Source organism: Diuraphis noxia, unplaced genomic scaffold, assembly GCF_037042655.1.
Source record: "Diuraphis noxia isolate RWA-SAM2 unplaced genomic scaffold, SU_Dnox_SAM2 contig0001, whole genome shotgun sequence".
NCBI classification, from domain to species: domain Eukaryota; kingdom Metazoa; phylum Arthropoda; class Insecta; order Hemiptera; family Aphididae; genus Diuraphis; species Diuraphis noxia.
In genome coordinates this window covers 6,008,401-6,034,648 of record NW_028301711.1, presented here as the reverse complement: position 1 = coordinate 6,034,648, position 26,248 = coordinate 6,008,401, and the positions used below count along the sequence as shown (strand labels likewise).

Sequence of the window (26,248 nt, the reverse complement as noted above, 5' to 3'; positions counted from 1 at the left end):
AATTCAAGCTTACTTTTATTGACTTTATTGGCACCTCTTAAACCTCTTGAACAGTGTTTATTAATAATTATTATTAATATTTATTTTATCAATATTATTTTGTGTTTATTAAACACAACGACCAAATCATTTAATCACAAGCACAATATATATTTAAGATGTACCTACCTTCAATATCAATACTTTAACTTTTTCCACTGTTTAAAACCAGATTTTGTAAAAATGTCTTCGTTATTTTTGTTACTATAAGTAAGTTACGACAAGCAAAACAAAACAAAGCATCATTTGAAATACTGTATTCAAGCCATACAATGCTATTGTAATAAGCTGCATTAAAGCTACAGTTTTGATGTTTATATTTTGTCTTCGGATATGACTAAAATAAGTGAAATATAATATAATAATAACTAATAAGATAGGTAACAATTAATAATATTGAAGTCATAGAACTAAGTAAGCAATAAATAAGCAAATAATAGTAATAATACCTATAAAATATCAGATATAATATTTTTAAATATCTACCTTTAAGGCTAGACGTGATGGACCAGTTGATAAATCACCCAAATCTGCTCCATCGATATTTAATTTAGCCACATTAACATTTATATTTATGTCAATAATCGGAGGTTGATGATCAGAATGTGAACTTTGTGTCGATGATGCCATTGATCATTTTCAACTATGTTCTTAGTTTTAGAATTTTCATTATTGTTTTTTTTTATTAAAAATCCCGAAATATTTAAAATTATTATCAGACATTATAAAAACTTTTGAAATAAAAATAAAACAAGACACAGGACACCGTTGAGTAATTAGAAATATTCGTATTGACACTAGTAACTAGTACACTGTTAAAATATTAAATAACAATAATAACATGTAATATGTTTATGTATTATCATTGATTATAAATACATTATAAATAGTATTTATAATCAATGGTAATATTAACGAATTAACGGTAAGCGTAAAACAAAAACGTGGTATTTATCATTACAATTTCCAGTGTTACCAAAAACACAAATGTTACACATGTGACATGTCTTTATAGACCAACCTATATCTTTAAGACCATATCTACTAGATCTTAGATCATATACTATGGATGTAGCTATGCGTATACCGAATTGTGTCCAACATCATTCCCACCACCTTCAAAATTTCACGGTACATGACACAAATGCGCATGCCCAGAAATCTATGTGAATGATATACTGTACGTAGTGCTGATAACAATAAGTGATATTATTGACTTATTGTATTATCACTTATCAATTGGCAATGTTAATACTGGTCTTTGGACTTCACGGAGGCAACTCACCCAAGAGTCACGTTTGGAGGACTGATCACCTTCCAGCAACTCCGGGAAAAAGAGAATCTACGTAGCAAGCAGCTAGAGCAGTCAGTACAACAACAAGAGCAACAATGGAAGCAACTCAAGCAGTGACAGTATTGTGAGTTGTAATTTAAGTTTTGGGGTACTTATTTATGTAGGAATTTTAATTATAAGGCTCTGTCACGTCTCCTTTGGATCTGTTAGGACCATCGTATAGAATTTATTGTGAAGGTGTATATATATATATTATCTACTTAAAGAAATAATATGGTAGGTAATGTATAAAAGTGTAGGATAATTTTGAGTATATAAAGGGTATATGTACCGATAAAAGTGTTATAAAGAGAATAAATGAGTATAAAGTGAATTTAAATAAATGTTATATGAGAATAATTTTGTGGTATAAATTAATATGAAATGAATATAAGTGAAAATAAATGAGAATAATTTTGAGATATAAAAGTGAATATTGAGAAAATAATAAAGAGTATATATATAATTGGAATTACGCGCGTAATGTCATATAATGCAATGTCATATAATAGATTGAATTGAAATAAAGAGATATTGAGTTAAAAAAATAATTGAGATGGTAGTTAAACCATAATTTTTGTGATTTTGAGAAATATTGATATAAATGGATAATTGAGTTTTAAAAAGAAGAAATAAATAAGTGAATAAATATTTGAAATAAATGTGCGCACATACATATATAAGTTGAATTAAAAGAGAAATACTAAAGAGTAAAATTGAATAAAGTGTAATTGAGAAAAGATATATAATAGAGTAGCTTAGGGGCCCTAGAATAAGCATTATATTAAATAAATTAGTGAGAAATAAATCATAGTGAATATTGGAGTATTGGGTAATAAATATTATAGTTACTATTAGTAGGTAATTAAATTAAGAATTTCAAAATAAATATTTTGAACAGTTATAGAATTAATAATAAATAGTTAGCGAAATTAGAATACAACTTAGGTATTTAAATTTTAGGTACATAAAATAAATAAATAATTTTATTTAAATAATTTTACTAAATGAATAAAATATACATTGATGAATAAAAATTTGGGAGATACGTCAGAGAATCCGACAGGGAATTTAACGGAAATAAATAACGATAGTACTGCGGACATAGGCGTACAGGTAGGAGAGGCAAGCGGTGCTAGCGTAGTAGCTGCCGAAACAAATATAGTAAAAATCGAAGAGTTAATCGATTTGAATAAAACAATTGAATACCCGAGTCCACAATATTCTGACCAAGATAGGTATTTAAGAACAGCTAAGGGAATAGCTTGGGTAGATTTAATTGAAACACCGAGTAGTTTACCTAGAAGAGGAGGAACTCGATCTGATCCGGGGGTAGTACACACGGAATTAGTCGCAGAAAAACGAACCAGAAAAGTTAGTAACGCTACACTAGAAATGGAATTCGATAAAGCTACGTCCCTTATACCGATATGTACGGGCGCGAATAATGTCGCGGAATTTATTAATACGTGTGATATTGTTGTAAAAGCAGTAGATAAGGATAAATTAGACTTGTTAGTTAAAGTAATAAATTCGAAGTTAGCCGGAAATGCTTTAGAAGCATGTAAATACCGCGAGACTAGTACATGGAATAGTATAAAGTCAATTTTAAAGGGAGCTTTTGAACATAAGTCATCTGAGAGGACACTGACTTTAGGGTTACACTTTGCACGTATGAAAGAAAACGAGTGCGTCGCGGAGTACGCGAGTCGAATCGAAGAAATCTATTATAAATTATGTACAATTGCAACAGAGAAATTAAATGAAGCCGAAGCCAAAATCTATAAAAGTCAACTTAAAAATCAGGCATTAATAATTTTTGTTAACGGGTTACCGAAACATTTAAATCTTGCACTAAAAGCTAGGAATCCAAAAACTTTAGAGGATGCTATGCAGGTAGCGAAAGACGAAGAAACCGAATATAACGCTAATTCAGATGTAGAAAAATTACGGAAAAACTTGGAAAGACAAGATTTAAACGGGGGAAATGTACTTGAAAATAAGTTTAGGAAACAAGGAAATGATAATAATAGTAACAAACAAAATTTTAATCGCGGAAATAATAGATACAATAATTATAACAACGGGTTTAACGACTCTAATAGGCGAACTAATAATAACGTATATAATAATGCATTCGATAAAAATTTTAATCGGAACGGATATAATAACAGAAGACAAAACCAGAGCAATTTTAATCAGCGTAATAATAATCAAAACAGGATATCGCCAAATAACGCAGGATGTTATATCTGTGGCGGCACAAATCATTTCGCACGAGACTGTAGGCAGGCAGGTCAAAATCTGAGACAAAACATTAATATGAATAGACAACAAATTCCAAATTTCAATCCACGTAGAAACAACAATAGTAATAATAACGTAGTGGAACCACTGAGTTGCACGTATTGCAATAAAAGAGGACACGAAATTTCGAGTTGTTACACAAAACAGCGAAACGAAAGGAAAAACGCAAATTCGTCGGGAAACGCTCAGATGCCAACCTCGAGTGGGGTGAGATTGGTACATCAAATAATCGATTCAGAACCCTCACAGAGCGATGCTTACGCATTTCAACAGCTATAATTCAAAATCATATAATGTTACAATCACCTAGTTTTAATACAGAAAATGTTCAATTACTATTAGACAAGGGTAGCGATTTAAATTTAATAAAAATAAATAAATTAGCTGGTAACACGATAATAAATGAAAATGAAAAAATTTATCTAAAAGGCATAAATGAAAAAATAGTTCCTACAATTGGAGGTACAATAATTACATTAATAATAGATAAAAACGAATTTAAAACCGACTTTTTTGTAGTAGATAAACAGTTTCCGGTCGATAAGGACGGAATACTAGGACAGAAATTTCTGATAGAAAATAACGCTATAATCGATATCGCAAATAGTACATTAACAATAAAAGATAAAAATGACTTTAACGAAAATAAAATATGTTTCACATTAAAACCGCGAACGGAAACGGTGGTTTGCATACCGATTGCAGATCCCGATATAGAAAATAAAAATATTTTAATAAATAAACAACAATTATCAGAGGATGTGTATTGCGCAAATATATATAATACGGTTAAAAATGGCAAGATTACAGTTAGTGTATTAAACATATCAGAAGTAGCACAGGAAGTGAAATTAGCGCAGATTAATAAAATATCATATGAATATGACGTGGATACAGATAATCACGAAATAAAAAATATAGTTCATGATAATGCACGCGTAGATAAAATAAAAAGTCTTATTAGGAGTGACCATTTAAATACAGAAGAACGCGAAACGATAATAAAAATTTGCGAGCAATATGCCGACATATTTTATTTAGAGAACGATTATTTAACTATGACAACAGCGGCAGAACACGTAATTAAATTACCTGTTGACCAAGCCCCAGTTCATGGAAAACCATATAGGCTACCGCATGCGCAGTTACCTATAATTGAAGCAGAACTTGCGAAAATGGAAGAAAACGATATCATAGAACGGAGTATGAGTCCGTTTAACGCACCACTCTTATTAGTGAAAAAGAAGGCAGACGCGTCAGGGAAGGAAAAGTTTCGAGTAGTTATAGATTTCTGGGCATTAAATAATGTTACCTTAAACGAATTCCACCCTTTACCGAATATCACAGAGATTCTAGACCAACTAGGTCAATGTCAGCTTTTCACTCTACTCGACCTTCGAGCGGGATACCATCAGGTACCTTTAGCGAAAGATTTTAGAGAGCTCACGGCCTTTTCAACAGGTCAAGGTCATTACCATTTTAAGCGATTAGTGATGGGATTGGCGTCAGCACCCAGTACGTTCGCACGTATGATGGCAAACGTTTTATCGGGACTAATTGGAGTAAAGTGTTTAGTTTATTTAGATGACATAATAATATACCAAAGAATGTAAAACAAATAAAAAGTTTTCTAGGACTTAGTGGATATTACCGGAAGTTTATAGAAAATTATAGTTCGATAGCTAGACCGATGACTAGGTTGTTAAAGAAAGATGTAAAGTTCGATTGGGACGATGATTGTCAACAAGCGTTTGATAAATTAAAGACATTACTTTGTTCAGAACCAATTTTGCAATACCCAGATTTTACGAAAGAATTTATACTTACGACCGATGCGAGTGGGAAAGCGCTAGGAGCAATATTATCACAAGGAAAGATAGGGAGCGATCTACCTATATCATACGCGTCTAGGCCGTTGAGTCAGTCGGAAGCGAATTATTCAACAACGGAATTAGAATGTTTAGCAATTATATTTGGGGTTAAACATTTCAGACCATATCTCTACGGTAGAAAGTTCATGATTCTTACAGATCATCGACCATTATCTTGGTTGTTTAACTTAAAAGATCCTTTATCTAAATTAGCTAGGTGGAGAATCGAATTGGAACAATATACATATGAAATTAGGTATAAACCAGGTGTACAAAACGCGAATGTAGACGCGTTAAGTCGGATGTATAATATTAATGAAATAAAAGATGAAAGTTACTCAAACTTTCTTGAAAAATCGGAAACTATGATAATAACCAATAGAAACGTGAAAGAGGTACACGGTGAACTAATAGAGTCACCAAATGAATACAATATAGTGTCAGAAATAGAAAAGTATTATAATTTTAGGTCAGGAATAAATTACGAACTAAAACAAAGATTCGGAAAGGATAAAACGCTAAAATCGAATAAGGATACCGGGGGCGTTGTAAAATTTAAAACGGACGATAGATATATAATATTTTTGATAACAAAAAGTAAACAAAAGCAATTAGCGACGTATGAAAATATGCATCTCGCATTATTGAATTTAAAATATTTCTGCGAAAAACATTCATTAACTAAGTTAGCTATGAACCAGTTAGGGCGGAAAGACGGTTTAGATTGGGCAAAAGTTCAATCTATGATACGATATGTATTTCGTAACACAAACATCGAGATAATAATCTGTACTAAATTAGAATACAGTAAGGAAGAAAAATTAGTTATTTTTAAACAATTTCACGATTCTTTACTAGGAGGTCACGCAGGAATACATAGAACATATAAAAAAATTAAACGGCAATTTAACTGGCCAAATTTAAAACAGGAAGTGAAAGATTACATAAAAGGTGATGCTTCATGTCAGGCGAATAAAACTACTAACATCATAGAAGTCCCATGGTAATCACTACGACAAGTTCTAAACCATTCGAAAAATTATTTATGGACATTGTAGGACCATTAATAGAAACTGAGTCAGGTTTCAAGTACATACTTATTTTTCAAGACGATTTGACAAAATATTCGTTGGGAGTCCCGTTACATGACCACACGGCGAATACGGTAGCGAAAGAATTTGTTACTAAGTTCGTATGCGTGCATGGAATACCTCAAACGATTTTAACAGATCAGGGCACTGATTTTCTTAGCAAAATCTTTTCCGAAGTATGTAAATTACTAAAGATTAACAAAATAAATACAAGTCCTTATCATCCACAAACCAACGGTAGTTGATACGGTGCGTCCGGTTGGACGACCCGCGTCGTGAATAAAAAGACTGTTGTATTCAGTAATTAGTTGTTTCTATTGCTATGTATAAAATAATTATGTTTACAATTTATAGGGTCGAGAAAAGTGTCGATTTGTGTCGACCAGACTTAATTAAGTGAGTCGACACAATCGGAGGCACTTGGGCGTATGGTCGGGCTAATGCCGGACCCTATCTTTACAATATTAGGAATGTCAATATGCGGTTAACATAACATGTGTAGGCTAGGGAGTCGGCCGTCGTCGGTGCAGACTTAAATCAAAGCGGCACTCCGACGGCGAACCTGGCTCGGGTCGGACAACTTAATTAAGTGCCGATGTAATCCAGTGATGGCCCTGAAAAGGGCCCTTTTAATAATCGCGTTAGCGGAACGGCGATGGATCAGCGGTTGGCGATGTTGTCGACGGTGTGGTCTGCCGGGACCGTATCGTCGTTGATCTTGGGCATCCGACGCTTATAGCCGTACAGCGGCGTCGTCGTCGGATGGATGTTGATGGCTGACCGGTAGCGGCGATGTTGTCGACGGCCGATGCTTGAGCGACGCCGTGTAGCAGCGGTTCGTCAGTCTTCGGCGATTGGACGATGTTAAATGCCGTGTGGCGGCGTAGTATTCGGTCCGCGGCGGCTGGGCGATGCTAATTGCCGTGGAGCGGCGTAGTGATCGTTCTTCGGCGGCCGGTTGTTGATAATTGCCGTGTGGCGCCGTAGTTGTCGGTTCTCGGCGGCGGACGATGACAATTGCCGTGGAGCGGTCTGGTCGTCGATCGTCGGCGGTCGGTGGTCTGGTCTGGTGTCTGGTCTTGGTCCTTCTTCTATCTTGTTGTGCTTGATGGATGTTGATAGTTTGAAGGTTTGGAAAAGACTGACTAAGTTATCGAAATCGTCCGGTATATATACCCATTTCGATAACTTAGTCCGTCGCTGATTGGCCCGAGCCTCTGTTGTGACAGATGAAAATCACACCGTTGTGCTGCCGTTCGCCTTTACTTGGTGTGGTTTTCATCTGTCAAACCGCTTCGTTTTTGGTCAATTAGTGGTCTTGATAAAGACCTTTTTATGTCTCGGTTTATTCCGTAACATAGTTTAGAAAGGTCACATAGAACTTTAGCCGAATATCTAAGGCATTACGTAGATAAGGATTTAAATAATTGGGATCAGTTACTACCTTACGCACTATTCGTATATAACTCGACAGAACACACCGCAACTAATTACCAACCGTATGCGTTGTTATATGGAAGAGATTTAGATATACCAGTAAAATTAAAATGTAATCCAGAACCTAGGTATAATTATGACGATTATGTATTCGATCTAAAACAGAAAATGCAAGAGTCGCATAAAATCGCGAGAGAAAGGTTAATACAAAAGAAAATAAAATCTAAAAATCATTATGATAAAAAGGTTCACAGTGAACCTTAAGGATAAAAGATCTAATATTACTTAAAGATAAAACCCAAAAGAATAAATTAAGCGCGTTATGGAAAGGACCATATGAAATTCTAGAAATACTAGATAGTGAAAACGTGGTAATAGCGCGAGGTAGACAGCAGGTCACCGTGCATAAGAACGATGTAAAGAAATACTATGAGACCATGGTATAAAGTAAATATAAAAAAAAAAAAATAGATAGTTAAATATTGTATAAAGAAAAAGTGGTAGACATAAGTAATAATATAGTAGTACGCAATTAGTGAAATTAGGTATAGATATAAGTATTAAATAAGCGAAGAAATGGAATAATAATAAAAAGTTCGATAAAATAAGGGAGATTACTGAACCTCCAAGAAACGCATGATGTAGTTTGTAAAAAGACGCATAATATAACACATGCCCATGATCCTCGGACTGATGTACAATTTACAAAATGTATATTTGACCACGTAATAAGAAAAATGGGGTGTGATAATTTAATTAAACATTTTAGATAACTATAGGTAGAGAATAGAAAACTATGGATGGACCGCTACGACTTGAGACCTATGCAAAAGAGTCGTAACGGATATGTCCATAGGTTGGAATAGATAAAGAACACCGGAAAAACCGGATAGTACCTATAAACTAGAATATATATATACACACTTAAAACATATAGAATGTATGGTTAAGGGAATTAAATTAAAGGGATAAGTTAGTTAGAGGAACTTTATTAATATTGTTAAAAAAAAAAAAAAAAAAAAAAAAAAATAATGTAAACTATGGTTATGGGAAAATATTATTATTAGTATTATAGGACAATTATGTTAATCAAATAAATAAACAATTAATGGAATATACATGTACTACTAACACAATCTTTATTATTATATAAGTACGAACAAAAAAAAAAAAAATATATATATTATTAATATAACTATTAACCAAAAATATATCATATTATATAAAACATTATTATTATTGTAATCTAATTATTGTAAATGCGACAAGCATATAGATATATTTATACTTTCTAATCATTGCATGTAAAACTATGAAATTGTAAGAACTTGTAAAACATATAACATTTGAATTTGTACACAAGCTAAAGCTTGTAAATGTAAAAATGTAAAGTAACTGTTACAGATACTATTTAAAGATTTCTGTCTTGAGAACAGAAACCTTTTTTTTAGGGGGGAGGTGCTATGTACTGACGTCCCGCTGAGACATCTAAACACGCATATACACATAGATATGTATAAGTGACCCTGGGGCGTATGAATTCGCCAACCAATTCTATTGTGTAGGACCTCAATAGTTATATCGAAGGCCAAACTTCTAGCCTTTCCAAAATATTACTATAGTAATTAGATATACGAAATATTAAATATGAAATCGTAGTCTTGATAGGCGTATCTAGAGATATGATTAATGTCGTCGGGTTATGGAGATTACGTATCGCGAATAACCAGGATGTGGCCGACCGGTCGCATGGGCGTGGGAAGCTGCGATATTAAAATAATACACGCGTACGCTTTTGCACGACTCGGCCATGGACACATACGTATCTTATCGATAGGAGAGGAAACGCAGGGAGTAGGACTATCTGGACTATATAGGAGATCCCCGATTAGACCCAATTCAGACGTGAGCCACTAGAGTCAGAACAAGCACCTTCACGCCAGACACCAGTCCAATTTAATTATTCGGACTTAGAATATTTTACAACCAAATCATTTTGTGCAATAAAAGTGTTTTATTTACATAGTAATCAAATAAATATCTAATAAATTAATCACAAATTAAGTTATTATACTTATTACACCCAATCCATCTACCTCAACACCAGTCGTTTGTCCTCTTGTATGCTGGGACGCTACAAATTTGGCGCAGTCGGTAGGATAATAAATAATAATATAATATTTGTAAACTATCATTATAATTTAACAAATTATAAAAATATCTTATTTTTGCATTAAATTACATTTTTAAAATAAGGGGCACCAGAAATTTTGGTATGGGCAGCTTCCCATCCTACCCATAGCTAGAACCGCCCCTGCTACTTTCTATAGATATAGTCACAGCTTGCTACACTGGCACCAGACACCAGTGTTACTATTTGCGTTGTTCAAGTTCATAATATTTTATTTTTCAGGTATGATTTCTTTAGCTGTGGCTAGAGCATTAGATTTGACACCTTTCAATGATTAGGCGACTTTTCAAAACAGTGGGGTTTATACTATAGTAAACAACGGTTCAGTATTGAGGTAAATATTGCAACATTTATTAATTACTTAATATCGGGATATTAGTTCATAAACTTAAAACTGTAATAATTAAAAATATCTTTTTACTTTCAAAAACAACTTTTAATATTATTACATAATTATTAGTATCACAATTAATTTGATTTTTATTAAGTCTTTAATAGTAAAATAAATGATAACTTTAATATAACAATTGAGCTTTTCCTTCATAATCTTAACTATACATAAATAATAATAATATAACAATAAAAATACATTTTTTCCTTTATTAATTCAGTCTTTAATATTATTAACTCATAGCAAAATTCACATTTTTAATTATATTAAACAAAAAATATATTAAATATATGTTAAATGTATAATAGAAATAGAAATAAAATAATAAAATCAAATCCAATAGGTAGGTAGTATCTTTAGACTTAACTTCAGTCTTATAATTTTATGTTACAATAATTATTAAGTATTATTTACTTAATACTTAATTTGGTCATAAAATGCATGACAGTCATGAGAGATATCTGCTTTTAACTGCTGCAAATGATCCCATTTTGATTTAGGTATCTCAAGGGTTCCTTATGAAGTTGACTATAACTAATATCAGATTCAAGATTGTTTCCTTTTTCCTTCTTTTCTGAACAGCTGCAAGATCTGAATATGCATCATCAAAGTTTACTTTGAAATCAATAGTTCCATTGCAGTTATAACGAATTGCTTTCATTTATGTCACTGTAGGGTCTCCAGCTGTTTTTCCTGTCCTTATAGGATCCAATTTGTTATTTTGTGTCTGATATTTAAAAAAAGAAAGAGAAATCACATTCTTTGACATTATATAAAAATGGCTTTATTCTAGCTGTATTTGTAATTTTTCGGTAGTCTGATGGTAAGTAAATATCTTGATTTTTTAATTTTCTTTCTATTTTTAAGTTTACTGAAATCACACTTCATTTGAGTGTGTCCCTTTGTAAAGAAAACCTCAAAAATGTATACTTATTTCAGGTTGGGAGGGGGGGCTTGAGAAATGGCTAAAATTTGTTTAGTTTACTCGTATAAAATAAATCAGTATATTTTTGTGGCGGTCCTGGACGGATACCGCGTAAGTCAGTGGTGTCACTAGTGTAGGGGGTGAAAAGAAAAACACAAACAGTTCGCGGTATAATGTTTTTTTTATTGTGGTGGTTGAAAATACAACCGCCAGAAAATGATCAACACGAAAATCAAAATAGCGGGGTGGTGAGGAGCGTGTGTCGTTCAGTGTCGGTCAGAGAACTCACTCTACTGTCGACCGGTTCGGAGTCTCGGCGGATCGACCGTTCGAGGCGCGCTTATCGCGTGTCGGTGTCGTCCGTCGTCGATTGGCGGTTGAAAAGAGAAGTAATTGCGCGGTTTGCCGGGCAAAGGCCGTTTGAATTCAAACGGCTATTACGCGGGCCCGCGTCAATATTTTACATCTTAATTTTTTATTATTTGATATTAATCTTAAAGAAAACCTCAAAAAGTTATACCTATTTCAGGTGGGGGGGGGGGGGCTGGAGAAATGGCTAAAATGCCACCAATTTGAAAAATTACAACTTTATGTACCTCAATCATTTGTAAGTCGTTTGTAAAGGTTAAATTATTTTCATTATTACTTGAAGGTAAAAGTCTTGGAGGAGGTAATTGCAATATGTCTAAATTTAAAGCACGTCCAAAATTGAAGTTCAAAATACAGAACCATTACTATTTCTTCCTACTCCACCAACATCTATCGTCGTAAATAATCAATTGACATCAACACAACCCAGACAGCAGAATCATAATATTTACATTGTAGTAATATTCATTTTAGGTTAAATAGATAATATTGTAGTTTTAATATAGCAATAATGTTTTTTAAAAGTTATATAAATTATATTATAAATATAACATTATTTTAAAATTCCACTTAAATTGATTTTTTAATGTTAAAAATGTAATTTTGTTGTATTATTATATAATCATTATATTAGTAATGTTATATAATGTTATTTTCAGAATGTTTTAAGTATTTTTCATATTGTTTAATTTTTCAACATTTTAAACTTAATTTTGTTAAAATGTTTTAAAATTGTTAAAGAACAAACGTTAAAATACTTTATTTTATAGATATTTTTGACATTACAGTTTTAAGTTAAATTAAAAACAATCTAGAACGTTTTGGAAAAATTATTATATCTAACCTTTTAGCTATTTTGATTTTTGATGACATAGCTGTCGCGATCATCATCATGCTGTTGTTGTATGGTACCTTATAGTTACTACAATATTATAATACATTGTAATTATATTCTATAATAATTTAAGGTTATTTATATAATTATATATATATATATATATATAATGTGTGGTAAAATAGTCTGCTAAATAATTGAAAAAATAGCTTGGCATTTTTTAAACAGTTATTTATATAATTCACTACTTATTTCAATGTTTAGATATTATATACAATGGATAGCGCCATAGTCAAGTAGTGGTTCTTAACTGGTGTGCCGCGACACACTACTGTGGCGTGAGAATTTTGTGATAATTGTAATTATGCTGGCAAAAAATACTGAAAACAGTACTTTATTTCATAACATTTGTGTTGAATGTGCCGCGAAAACTTGTATAATAATAATGTGCCGTGAATCAAAAAAGCTTGAGAACCAAGATTAGGTACACTTAAGACGATAATGTACTATAATCAAGGCCGACTCTAGATAGACAAAATATATACGTACTAGGCAAAATCAAAATTTGCGGCCCTTTCGATTTTGTAGTTTAAGTATCAACATAATATTACCCTAAATACGGCCCAGCCTATTACCGAAGATATGCCGCCTCAGCCTGACTACAATAGTATAATATGTTTGCTACGAGTCACTAGTTATATGTGGCCTCTATAGCGCAATGCGTATACATGGGCCTATGTATTTTATCACAAACTATTTATTGGCATTTCTTAGCTATGTGAAAATAATAAACTTTTTCATAATTTCTCACCATGAAAACAAAACTATAAGTACCTACTACCTATACATAATTTTTCATAAGTTAAAGTTAATATTATGTTATTTTTCCCCGCGTTTGAAAAAATAACTGCGTAATTTCATTTTTAACCTCTCAAAAGTACCAACTACAATAAAAAATATAGATCCACGTTCCTATAAGTATAATAAAATCGAATAAATGATGCTGATGCTGAACAGCTGAAGTTGAAAATCGGAGCATTATTTTGACTCTTTATCGTGTATATGCAGTCATGCAGACACAAATAAAAATAAAAATCATTATTGTTTGTTGTTAAAAATTGGGGTGTGAAAAATAGTTTACATCACTCTCTGAAACCTAATTAATATAAACAACAAATTTCATGAAAATCGGTCCAGCCGTTTTGGAGGAGTTTGGTAACAAACATTGTGACACGAAATTTTTATATATTAGAGATATTATATACCTATATATTATTATTATTGTGTATATAAATATTTTTTATGTATATAATTATTATCGACTATTGGCTTTCCGTAATTCCGCGACGGCAGAACGCAACAAATAAGGGCCGTTTCACATGGACGCGTATTGTGTTTTCTCATTCTCAGTACTCCACTATAACAAGTATAACATACCATATTTACAGCGGCCAAAATAAAATACGATATAATATCATTATCATAGGCGTTAATACAGTCCTTATCGCAATAATATTATGGAAATTTAATTTCACGCTATTTTTAGATTTTTTTCCCATTTACGACACCAAGCGTCGCCGCGACTCACGATTTTATCCGTATGCTTATCAATACTACACTGTTGTCTTTTACATAATATTCTAGAATATACTATAACTATTAACCAGTATAACCTAAGAATTAACAAATCACCAAATTATAACGTATTAACGTCCCGACGCGCGACGCGACGTTCGACTCATCCGACGCTATTAATTATTATATTATAATTTATAATGTATTAATGTGCTATTTCTGCTATTGCCTATTACGTTTACCGTTTACCAATTTACCATATACGTTTACGTACTAATCAACGTCCACGCCGCTTTTTTCAGTTATACCTACTAGTAGTAGTAGGCTACTACCTATCAGATTTCCGTTTACCGTAAGTACCTATCTAATACTAAATACTAAATTGTAGTAAATAATTTTTATTAAATCGAATGTCACATTTTACCTAACTCTATACCTATTAAGTTAATTTTTAATATACCTATGTAAGATTAAAGATAAGTATATTTCTCTTAATAATAAACAATTGCTTTTTACTTACAATATAAAAGGACATTTTAACAAGAATACTTTTTCAAGTAGTCGCTATACAAAATCATATAATATAGGTGACAAGACGTCAATACAAGTTGTTTAGACAAATTACCTACCTCAATATTGCTCTTAGGTCACACGACGATGACATCATTCTGCATTTTATTTATTTACATAGAATATATTAGTTTTCATAACAAGGTATCATTTATTCATTTAGAATTTTTTTAATTTTTTTTTTTTTTTTAAGCAGTAGACATTAGAGGTAAATTATTTATAATTCCAAAATAATAATATTTAATTAACAGTGTTTTAGGGATTGTCAGCCATAATTCATAATTACAATAATAACTTTAAATTAAATTCAAAAAATAATTATAATACCTAGGTAATTTTAATTTGAGACTCAGAAGAAAAAGCTTGGAAATCAAATAGAATAATTAATAAATAAACATTACTCGGGTTAAAATAGTTTAAACATTCATAATATTATACCTATTTAGAACAATATAGAATAGATACTGTATACTGTATATCACAATTCAAGATAAAGTAATTGTATAGAATTAATTTTGTTGTTAGGCAGGTAGTTGCTATATCCCAGATGAGCGTCAAACATAGATAATAAAGTACTAGTAGTAGTGGTAACCCAAGGCTAGGAAGTATCAAACTAATGATAATAATATATATAATATGTATTTCAAATTACTAAGCCTGTATAAAAAAGTGAATTCAATTCCTTTGTCATAGGTATAATATAGGTACCTTCTTTATTAGCTTTATAATATTGGAATAAATAATTATTACAATTTTAGGTGAATTTACCTACCTAGGTAAATATTAATTTTAAATAAAATGATTAAAAGTACAAGGTCTAAAAGGAGGAAGGTTAAAAATGAACTGGATATACTCCAAGAAATTAGTGTATGCAGAACGTTAAATGAAGAAGATGCTCAAGAAGATACGTATGTATTAAGACAGCATGAAATGGAGACTACTGTCTTGAATAGTTCATTTTCATCAATAGATTCTTCTCAAGATTCTTTAAACCTAATCCCTCAAAATATGCAATAAATACCAATATGTTAGAAATATTGCCGCCCTGTATTTCAAATAATACATTTAGTACTCCATTATCAGACAAAATTAATTCTATCAAAGATTTTTTAAAGCATTGGTCAGTTCAATTTAATGTGAAACAGAATGCATTTGACGGATTGCTGAAAGGTTTAAAGATGCATGAATGTTTTAAAAATGTACCGAGTAGTAGTCGAACAATTTTGGAAACACCAATAAACTCTTCAAATTTAATTCGAAATGTGAAACCAGGTATTTATTATCATTTCGGTTTAGCCAAAGGTATTCAGATGTATGCTCCAAATAATTTGAGTACTATTAAAATTGCAATAGGAATTGATGGACTGCCACTATCTAAAAGTAGCAGTAGTCAATTTTGGCCCATATTGGCATACATTGCAAATCATCCATCATATAAGACTGTTTTTCCTATCGGAATTTATCATGGAAATAAAAAACCTAGTGACAGTAATGATTTGTTATTAGATTTTGTTGAAGAAGTCAAACATTTAACTTTAAATGGTATAATTTTAAATAACACCAAGGTAAATGTTGTAATACAATAGATTTGTTGTGACGCTCCTGCCAAATCTTTTATTTTAAAAGTAAAGGGTCACGCAGGTTTTTTTTCATGTACTCGGTGTTCTATAGAAGGTGAATATGTTAATAGGCGGATCTGTTTTCCATAATATGGAAATATATTATACTCAATCAAAGTCTGCTAAAAGAACACATATTGCTTACGTTAATGCATTAGATGAAGACTATCATACTATTCCCTATGTTATTTCTAATATTTCTGAATTAAACAACATTGATATAGTAAAATTGTTTCCCGTGGATTACATGCACCTTGTATGTTTAGGTGTTATGAAAAAATTATTATTTCTTTGGGTTCAAAAAGGCTCATTAAATGTCAGATTACGCTCTTCAAAAATTAATGAACTATCTTCATTGTTATTATCATTAAATTCATGTACAACTTCAGATTTTGTGAGAAAAAACAGAAGTGTACAAGACTTATGTCGATGGAAAGCGACTGAGTTTCGCTTATTTCTTTTATACAGTGGGCCAGTTGTGTTGAAGAATATTATCAGTAAAGAGTGTTACAATAATTTCATGTCATTAAATATTGCAATGTTGATTCTTTTAAGCCCTGACTTTGGATTTTTAATAGATTACGCTAGACAATTATTAGATTTTTTTGTTCAAAGTTTTCAAAGTATTTATGGTGTACAATATGTATCTCACAATATACATGGACTATTACATTTATGTGATGACTACATTCAGTATGGCCCCCTGGATAATCGCAGTGCATTTAAATTTGAAAACCATATGAAGCAATTAAAGTCTTACTTAAGAAAACACGAAAAACCATTGCAACAAGTAATCAATAGATATCATGAAAGATATGCTGATAAAATAATAACATCAAATGAACTATTAACAACTGTTTTAACGATATTTAAAAATATGCATACTAACGGTCCATTGCTAAACAATATAACTGGAACTCAATACCATACTATCATATTTAATAAAATGAAAATTAATATTAAAAATGATAAAGACAGTGTAATAGTTACAAAACAAAAACAAATTGTTAAGTGTATGAATTTTATTCATAATGATGACAAAAACACCTTATTTGTTGGAAAAAAGTACAAGATGGTAACTCCATATTTTGTGGAACCTATTGATTCTACGTTACTTGAAGTATTTGAAGTTCAAGACTTAAGTGACAGATTGTATAGCTGGAAAGTGTCAGATATATAAAAAAAAATGATGATATTAAAAGTTAATGGAAAAAATATAGCAATGGCTATTATCCATACAGAAATATAAAAATTTTTTCAACATCAAGTATTTTCTACAAGTGTATATATTCTGTAAATAATAAAATAATCAACCATCAAATTGTTAACTGTAATATAATTATTATAAGTCAAAGCTAATTATGATGCCTATGGTGTATTTAATGTACATAATTTATATGATATAACTAACTGAAGGTATAATATTAATATATCTAAATCAAATAATTATAAATATAATATGTGTAAATGTGTTTTTATAATAACCAATTGTATTTCTAGATGAGTGTCAAGGGTTGGAACATAGTTTCATTTACTGATGATGACAGTATCGAAGCAGTCCCAGATATTTGGGTAAAAAAAAAATCATGTGCTTGGCCCAAAATTGGAAAATATGCTAAAAAATTAATTGAAAAGCGTACAATACCAAATTCAAATGAATTTAATTTTTATAAAGCAAGAGTATTAGGAAATAAAACATACAGTTGAGTTTTATTTGTTGATAGTTAATTTACTTTTTTTCATATTAGTACCTTTTTTTTTTTTTTTTTTTTCTGGTTAAATCGCTACATGGAGGCCGAACTGTTTTCACATTGCTTAGCCCCCATGTAACATCGTTTATTTATAAAATCAATATAAATATTTACACAAATGATTAGTCATAACAGTCTGGGATACCCATTCCACAGCAACTGGTATATATGCGAATATCCCTATCCTGTTATGGCTTTACAAATCAATACATCATAAGTAGGGACAAGCAGGGTTGACCCGCTATATCCCCTAACATCAGTTTTATATACAAATACATTTTTTCCCTTTCAATTATCTTCTCGGGCCGACAGTCCGCCACCCTAGACATCGCGTTCTGCCCGTCTTCTCGGACCGGACTGAGCCAGCCATCCTGGACATCTCGTTCTGCGATCCTCTTCACAAGCCGGCCTAAGCCCGCCGCTTTCGAGTCCCGTGCTGTTACTATCCAACTGCTTCTGCGGCCTGTCGAGCCCTCTCCTCCTCTTCCTTGACGGTAAGGATGTTTTCTACCATCTTGTAGAAGAGTCTGAGGGTTTCTTCAGCGTCGTAGAGTAAAATCGCCCTTTGTTGGCTGTCTGCCGGCAGGTCTTCAACTAGGGGACCACAGAGTATATTAGGTACATCATCTGCTGTTGGTAGGTGCCCGAGTCGCTCACGGAGATCTGTACGTAGGCCGTTCCAGTTCTCGCAGTGGAACAAGGTGTGTTCTGCTGTATCCGAAGGACACTGGCAGTGGAACAATGTGTGTTCTGCTGTATCCGAAGGACACTGGCAGTGGACACACCTTGGGCTTGCGGCCCTCGCGAAGCGATGTAGGTAGAACTGAAAACAGCCGTGTCCAGTAAGCGCCTGTGCCATGTGGTAACTCCAGGGGACTACTGGAGTCGTCCTGTTATACCACCTAACCAGATTGGGGATGAGGCGGCGAGTCCAAGCGGCCTTGCTTGAGCTGGACCACCTCGTTTGCCATTCTACGATGGTAGCCTTCCTTTCTTCGTTCTTGATCCTATTTCTGGAGACAGGTGGATCCCCTGGGATCGGTTCGTCATTGAACCTACCCTTGATCCTCACCCTCTCGCGAGCGATAAGATCTGCTGGCGGCATGTTCGCCAATAGGAAGGCTGCTTCGTCCGAGACCGTCCTGTAGGCTCTGATAGTCCTCAGGGCGGCCACCCTCTGTGGTCTCCTAAGATTTCTGATAGATTTGGAAGTGCCGCAGACCGGTGCTTCCCACACCGGAGCGGCATAGAGCAGCTGGCTCTCGACTACGGATCCCAGGAGTCTTCTCTTCCATTGCCCAGGCCCGTTAATATTGGGCATGATCCTGGAAAGAGCAGCCGCCGAAGTGGCCGCTTTTTTGGCGACCGTTTCGACATGCTTACCGAAGGAGAGACGGGTGTCCAGGATGACTCCTAGGTACCGGAGATGTTTCTTGAGGTTGATCGGCTGTCCTCCAATGCTGTGACGGGGAGGGTTGTAGGCCCTTCTCTTCGTCAGCATTACAGCCTCGGTCTTTTGATGAGCAAGCTGTAGCCCGTGCCTCACCATCCAGTCGTCGATCCGATCCAGTACGGGATTCACGAGATCCTCGAGTTGCTCGCCTGTCCTAGCCTGACCCACAACCGCAAGATCATCAGCGAAGCCGATCAACTGAATGCCCGGGGGAACGTCCATGGTGAGGAGGTCGTCATATACAATGTTCCAAAGGGTAGGTCCTAGAACCGATCCCTGTGGAACACCGCACGTAACAGCTTTTGGCGCCCAGTTTTCGCCGACCAGTAGCTCTCTGTCCGAAAGCCAGGAACGAATCATTCGCACCAGGTACTCAGGGGTGTCCTTTTCCCTTAGTGCTTCATCGATGACCGGCCAGCGGAGCGAGTTGAAGGCGTTTTTGACGTCAAGGGTGACCAGCACGCAGAGCTCAACCTGCCTGTGGTTGCCCTCGGCGGCATGTTTTGCCAGCTTAGTGACGACCTCCACCGCAGATACGGCCGAGATGCCCCTTCTAAACCCGAACTGGTTTGGTGCTCGGCCGCCGTACTGAGAGTCCAGATGTTCGTCCAACCTCTGGAGAAGGAGTCTCTCCAGAACCTTCCCAGGAGTGTCTAGGAGGCAGATGGGTCGGAAGCTAGAGGGAGCCTCGACCGGTTTCCCCGGGCCCTTGTGTAGAAGTACCAACCTCGCCTTTTTCCAGCAGACTGGAAAGGTCAGCGAGGTGAGGCACTTATTGTAGACTTTCAGCGTGGATGAGGGGCGAGCGTGGATGATCCTCTTGAGGATCTCGTTTGGTATGCCGGAAGGACCTCCCGCTTTTCCCGAAGACATCTTTTTGGTGGCCTTTAGCAGTTCGTCGACCGTAAACTCAGGAATTATGGTGCCGAAGACTAACTCATCCGAATTAGGGTCGAAGGGCTCGAAGATGTTCCTGACCTCTGGGCGAGGCATGAGGTCCCAATTGGTGACAGGAGCCTCCGGGAACAGATGGTCAGAGATGGCTAGCTCTCTGCCTTTGCTTGCCAGCCTGGTGGAACCGTCACCAAACTTCTTCATGACCAGCTTGTAGGGCTTTCCCCAGGGGTTAGACTCGACCTGGTTGCAGAGCTCCTTCCAACTCTGCTCCTTGGCCTTTCTGATATCCCTGCGTAGGTCCTTCCTGGCCGCGGAGAAGTCGGCTCTGGCGGTCACGGCTCCATCATTACCGAGTCTCCTCAAGGCAGACTGATAAGCCCTCCGGAGAGATAGAGTTTTGACCCTCAGCTCGGCGATGTGTTCGTTCCACCAGTACACCGGCTTTCTACCCCTAGGACCAGGGGTCCTGGGAGGCATGGAGGCGTCGCACGCATCCGAAATGTACTTGTCCAACGCTTCGGCTGCGTGCAATGCAACGTTGACTCCAGAGGGTGTTCTCGGGAGAGCTAACTGTCTCGAGTTGACATGCTTGTAAAAAGTCTCCATGTTGATCTTCTTCAACGCCCAGCCTGGATGTCCCGGAGCTGTGGCCGCTGCCTGGGGCCAGCCGGGGTGGGGATCGACGGGAGGAGGGTCCGTGAAGAAGGTCACGTAAGCATGGTCGCTCAGGTTCGCTTCGTCCAAAACCGTACAGCCATGAATCTCAACGCCTTTGGAAAAAGTGACATCAATGATGGAGGTCGCCTCACCTCTGACAAATGTTGGGGTGTCTCCGGTGTTAGATAGAGTTAGTCCCAGGCTAGCAACCAGGTCGGCAAGAAGCTCGCCTCTCGGATTGTTGCACCGAGAGCCCCACTCCACGTTCCAGGCGTTGAAGTCACCTCCGACTACTAACCTGACCTCGCCCATAGAGCGAATGGCCTGATCGAGTTCCCCCAGGAAAGCTTCATATTCCCCTAAAGTGTTGCCGGGTCTCCAGTAACAGCTGAAGATTACCAAATCTCGCAGCCTTATCCACACATAACCTTGGCCTGCGCCGTCGTCATCGTGGACAAAGGCCGTCCCAGGCGTTGTACCGACCGCAGCTTTTCTGTCGAGGCTGAAGCGCAACCGAGGGCTGTCGACTTTCCTCGCAAAGGGCTCGCTCAGGATGAGAATGTCTATGTCCCTTTGCGCCACCGTCTGATCTAGGAGCTGTTGAGCGTCCCAGTTACCATTTAAATTAACTTGAAGGAAGTTAATCATTGCGGCGGTTTAAGACGCGCCACGGCTCGGCCGCACATCTGGCCTTGCAGGCAGCTGTACCCGGACGATGGGGACTGGTCACCAGACCCGCCCGATCGCAGGCCACGCACTTGGAGTCCCTAGTGCAGTCCTTCTCCTTGTGCGATTTCTCGCCGCACTTGCGACAGGCATCACTGAGGTCAGGGCCCATGCAGCTACTTTGTGAATGGCCGAAACCATGGCACTTTTAGCACCTGACGGCGTCAGGGCGCCGGATTCTGAACCTGCAGCTGGTCCATCCCACCTTGACATGACTGACCTCGGTTGGCTTAGCTGCCCTTGGCACGCTGACCTTGGCCACCTGCTGACCGTTCTTTAACCTCCACATAGAGGTTACGGATATATCGCCTAATAGTGCTGCAACAGACGCATCGTCCTTCCTTGCAATAAGAATAGCGCTTTTGATGGCTGCCAGCACTGCCTCAGGAGTGGAGGTAGATTCGAGGTCTACTACCTCCATTTCCACGTTAAAGCCTGAAGGAGCAACCGTGGCTACCACTCCAGTAATCTTATCGGCCAGCGCATTCCTCAGAGGGACAGCTGCGGCCCTGGACTTGCTGCTCCTGCCAAGGTCGACCACGACGTCTCCCTTTTTGGATTTGCGCATGCCTGCGACTGTAGCGCCAAAATCGTCAGGGTTAATCCCCGACTGCTGCAACTTAGCTACTGTTTCCTCGTATGAGGAGCCAGAGGGAACCCTGACAATTAGTGCAGCGTTTCTTTGAGGGGGGAGCCTCCTGGGGTCTGCCTTCGGTGGAGGGAGGGCAGGGAAGTCGGAGCTGCCGGCAGCTGGTGCCTCGGCCCCAGCGTGCCTCTTGGCTTTTCTTCCGACCACCTCTGTCCAAGTAGAGTCCTTGGTGATAGTGGTGGTTTCAGTAGTACTTTGAGAGGGCTTCTGCGGAGCGGTTGGAGCCCGTGGGGCGGCCGCAGATGCTTTCTTTTTTTTCTTCTTTTTCGGTTTTGGCTTAGATGCGACCGGCGTATCTACGTCCATCGTAGAGCCTCCTCCGTTGGGCTTTTGGCAGGTGGGGCAGCAACCCTCAGCCGGTGCCCGATCGGTGGTCTTGCCATCATCAGCTGCCTTGTCATTAACGCCTGCGGAGGTGGTGGAAGTTGGGGCCAACGGACTGGTGGGTCTGCTGGTCTGGGTGCCGGCAACCATGACGGTAGTTGCTTCTTTGTGAGGTAGCACGACAGAATCAAACATCCTGTGATCGATGGAGACAAGGATGTCGTGCATCTGCTGCGCCTCCTCCCCATAAGGAGTGCCCACCATCGACTTTGCTATCTGTCCAAGCCTGTGCGTTGTCGCAACAAACAGGTCCCTGGACAGGCTCCTAGCCACCGGCGTGATTGTTTCCTCTTCGCATAATGGAGACTCCGAGTCTCCGAACGTCCTTTTTCTCGGTCGGACATCCGACACGACCTTGTACCCCGGTGGTCCGATCACCAGACGGTCACCATACTTATCGAACATGACGTGCTCACCGGTCGGCAAGACGTACAGCTGCCCGAGCAAGTATTTGTGACCGTCGCTATTGGCAATCACGAATTGACCCTGCGCTGTCGCGGGACTGTTGTGCCGATCCACGGCCGCCAGAGGCGCCGGGACCGGTGCGTCGCGGCCCGTCAGGGTGAGGGCGGCGCTGTGTTGTTGTGCGCGTTGACCGCGCCCGAGTATGGAATTCGGGCGGCGCGGAAACTAGGTCACCGCGCGAGCGCGTGCTGCGGCGCGAGTCGGTCTCCGTGCGGCGGCGCCGCCGAGAGTCGCGTATGTTATATATAGAGCTAATAAGTATGATTACTCACCTGTTGAATGGTCCACAGTGCCGATTGAGGTGTCCCTAGATTCGTCTCGACGAGATCTATCTAGTGATACCGATTTCCGGCTTGAGGAGTAATCCGTTTAGACGCTATCGGCGAAAAATGAAATTTTTGCGTTATTGCAAAATATTGCGAATTTCGCGTAGATTCTGATACCTGCAGCTTCGTATGGACAACACGAATCCGTAGAGCCAACAACCTAAGCTGTAGCTCTAACAGGAGCGGAGAAATCACGATACGAAGGTCCGTGGAATTCGGGCGGCCATGTATAATATATACGGCGGGTGTGTGAACCGGTTGCGTGTACACACGTGGTTAGGTTAGGTCGTCCTCGCCGCCGTATATTTTAAAAACTTTAAATCGTCCTTACGTAAAACTTATTGCACCGATTTCCGCGCTGATTGTACCAAAAGACGCACTGCGAGCAGACGAAGCTTTTAGTCAAAACCGCACAAAAAACCGATCACTTTAGCGAAAGAAATAAGTAAAAAACTACAGTGTCGCAAAAGAGCGTGCTCCCGGTGGTAATATATACGCGCGCGGTGGTAATATATACGCGCGATGGTAATATATACGCGCCTTCATATTAGTACCTATAATGCATTTATATTACAGATTCATTGAATGATGCAAGGAGTAAATTGCCTACTGCATTGTATAAGTCTGATCTTTCAAGTGCTGATGATATTGTAGTGAATCATAGAAAAAAATATAAGCATAATAGCTTATCTCCAGATCTTATAAATAATAAAAAACAAAATGGGACTGTAATATTGGAGCCAAAAAGCTGTCCACCACGCTACACTGATGTTCTTAAAAGTATTCATTTTTTTAACTAAATATTTATATCTGATGATATATGTGATAGGTAATCAATTTAATGCATGCCACATGCCATTTTTATATATTGTTAAAATAATAAATTTTTTTATTATCTTTTGTTTAGAAATTAAGATTATTAAATTTAAAATGTTATCACTTATCCTTTTAGATCTGAAAAATAGTACTGAACAAAAAAAGTTAGTCGATGATGGTGATGATGAAGATTCTTTTGATGATACAGATACTGACCCTACTTGGTGTGATAAAAGAAAGTTAGATGATTTAGAGCACAATTCTGATATTGAACAATATGAAGAACCGAGCTCTAAGAAAAAAGTTAACTTTGACATAGATGAAAGTAATTAATAACTAACTTATTATTAATAAAATATTGATGACACCAACCAAAATAAAAAATATTAAGGAATCTTTATTGCAATCACCTAGTAGAAGCTGGATAGTTACCAATTCTAAAACTTCAATCGATCTACAATCACCCAGTGGAAGCTGGAAAGTGACTAATATAAAAACTCCAGTCGGTCTCAAGAGAAACTTATTTCCTGATCAAATGAATAAATCAGGTAAAATATCAGACATTTTTATTTTTTAATTAATAGTTGATAAATTAATGAAAAAAAAACTATTTAGCTAGGTCTTAATAGTTATACACTATTGTATACATCTTTGTATAGTAAATTATTATATAATTTGAAGGTCATAAAGTCGAAGATATCACAATGAAAAATAGTGAACCAAATACAAATATTGAACCAAAATTTGCCACATCTACAGGTATACTAATAATTTAAATGTATATAAATAGATAATTAGGTAACTAAACAAATATATTTTTGTATTTTAAATAGATTTTCAAAGTTTGGTGCTAAGTTCACTAACATATTTAAAACATGGTATGAACAATTTAATGTATACTGCTCATTCAAATTATGAAAACATTGTTAAATTGATGAATGATAAATCTTCTGCAATCTCTTCATTCAATGATGAAATTGATATGGATTCATTGTTTCCTATCACAAATGATAATGAACTGAGAGTTTTAGAAAATAAAATAAAAGATCCTGAGGTTCGACGTGTATTGGTAAAAAATTCAATATTAATAATAACAATTTTTAAATTAATATATTGTTGTATTCTTTATACTATATAAATATAATTTATACTTTAATAGGTTCATAGAATTTCTTTGCTGATTGGTAATAAGGATCTTGGAAACAGTGTTCGGCGTATTATGATGAGGTTGTTTAGTGATCAGTTCCTTGTCAACTATTCCCTATATGGATTCAAAAAAATAAATATCTTTTGCTAATTTACCATGCTATCGTTTAATCATAGGTAAAGTAGAATTATTTAATATTTATCATACACATTTTACTATATTAGTCTATAGTCTATATAGCCTTAGTCTTATATACACACCCATTTAATATAGAATAAAACACATTTGTGTTTTATATGTACTGCAGATTCTTTTAGAAATCATAAAAAAAAATGTTATCTATTCTATAAAATAGGTTAGTTAGTACTGCAGCAATAAATAATATGATGATTAGGTACACATCGCTCATGATTCCATGACGTTG

At 36.3% G+C, this 26,248-nt stretch overlaps 1 protein-coding gene across 5 annotated transcripts in view; it reads left to right on the top strand.

Moving 5' to 3' along the window:
- The window catches only part of LOC107171921 (uncharacterized), a 41,249-nt gene extending 15,271 nt beyond the window's left edge, over positions 1-25,978 (top strand). For 2 of the 5 annotated variants that reach the window (XM_089227127.1, XM_089227135.1), the window contains exons 2-3: positions 10,492-10,603; positions 12,238-18,756. In XM_089227127.1, the coding sequence (XP_089083253.1) occupies positions 16,615-17,733 (1,119 nt within the window). In that variant the 5' untranslated portion in view covers positions 10,492-10,603; positions 12,238-16,614 and the 3' untranslated portion in view covers positions 17,734-18,756. Of the gene's footprint in view, positions 1-10,491; positions 10,604-12,237; positions 18,757-24,437; positions 24,642-24,813; positions 25,003-25,068; positions 25,226-25,358; positions 25,437-25,510; positions 25,747-25,836 lie in introns of those variants that run through there. The other 3 variants (XM_089227133.1, XM_089227143.1, XM_089227140.1) reach the window with 3 other exon arrangements.
- Positions 25,979-26,248: the final 270 nt, after the last annotated feature.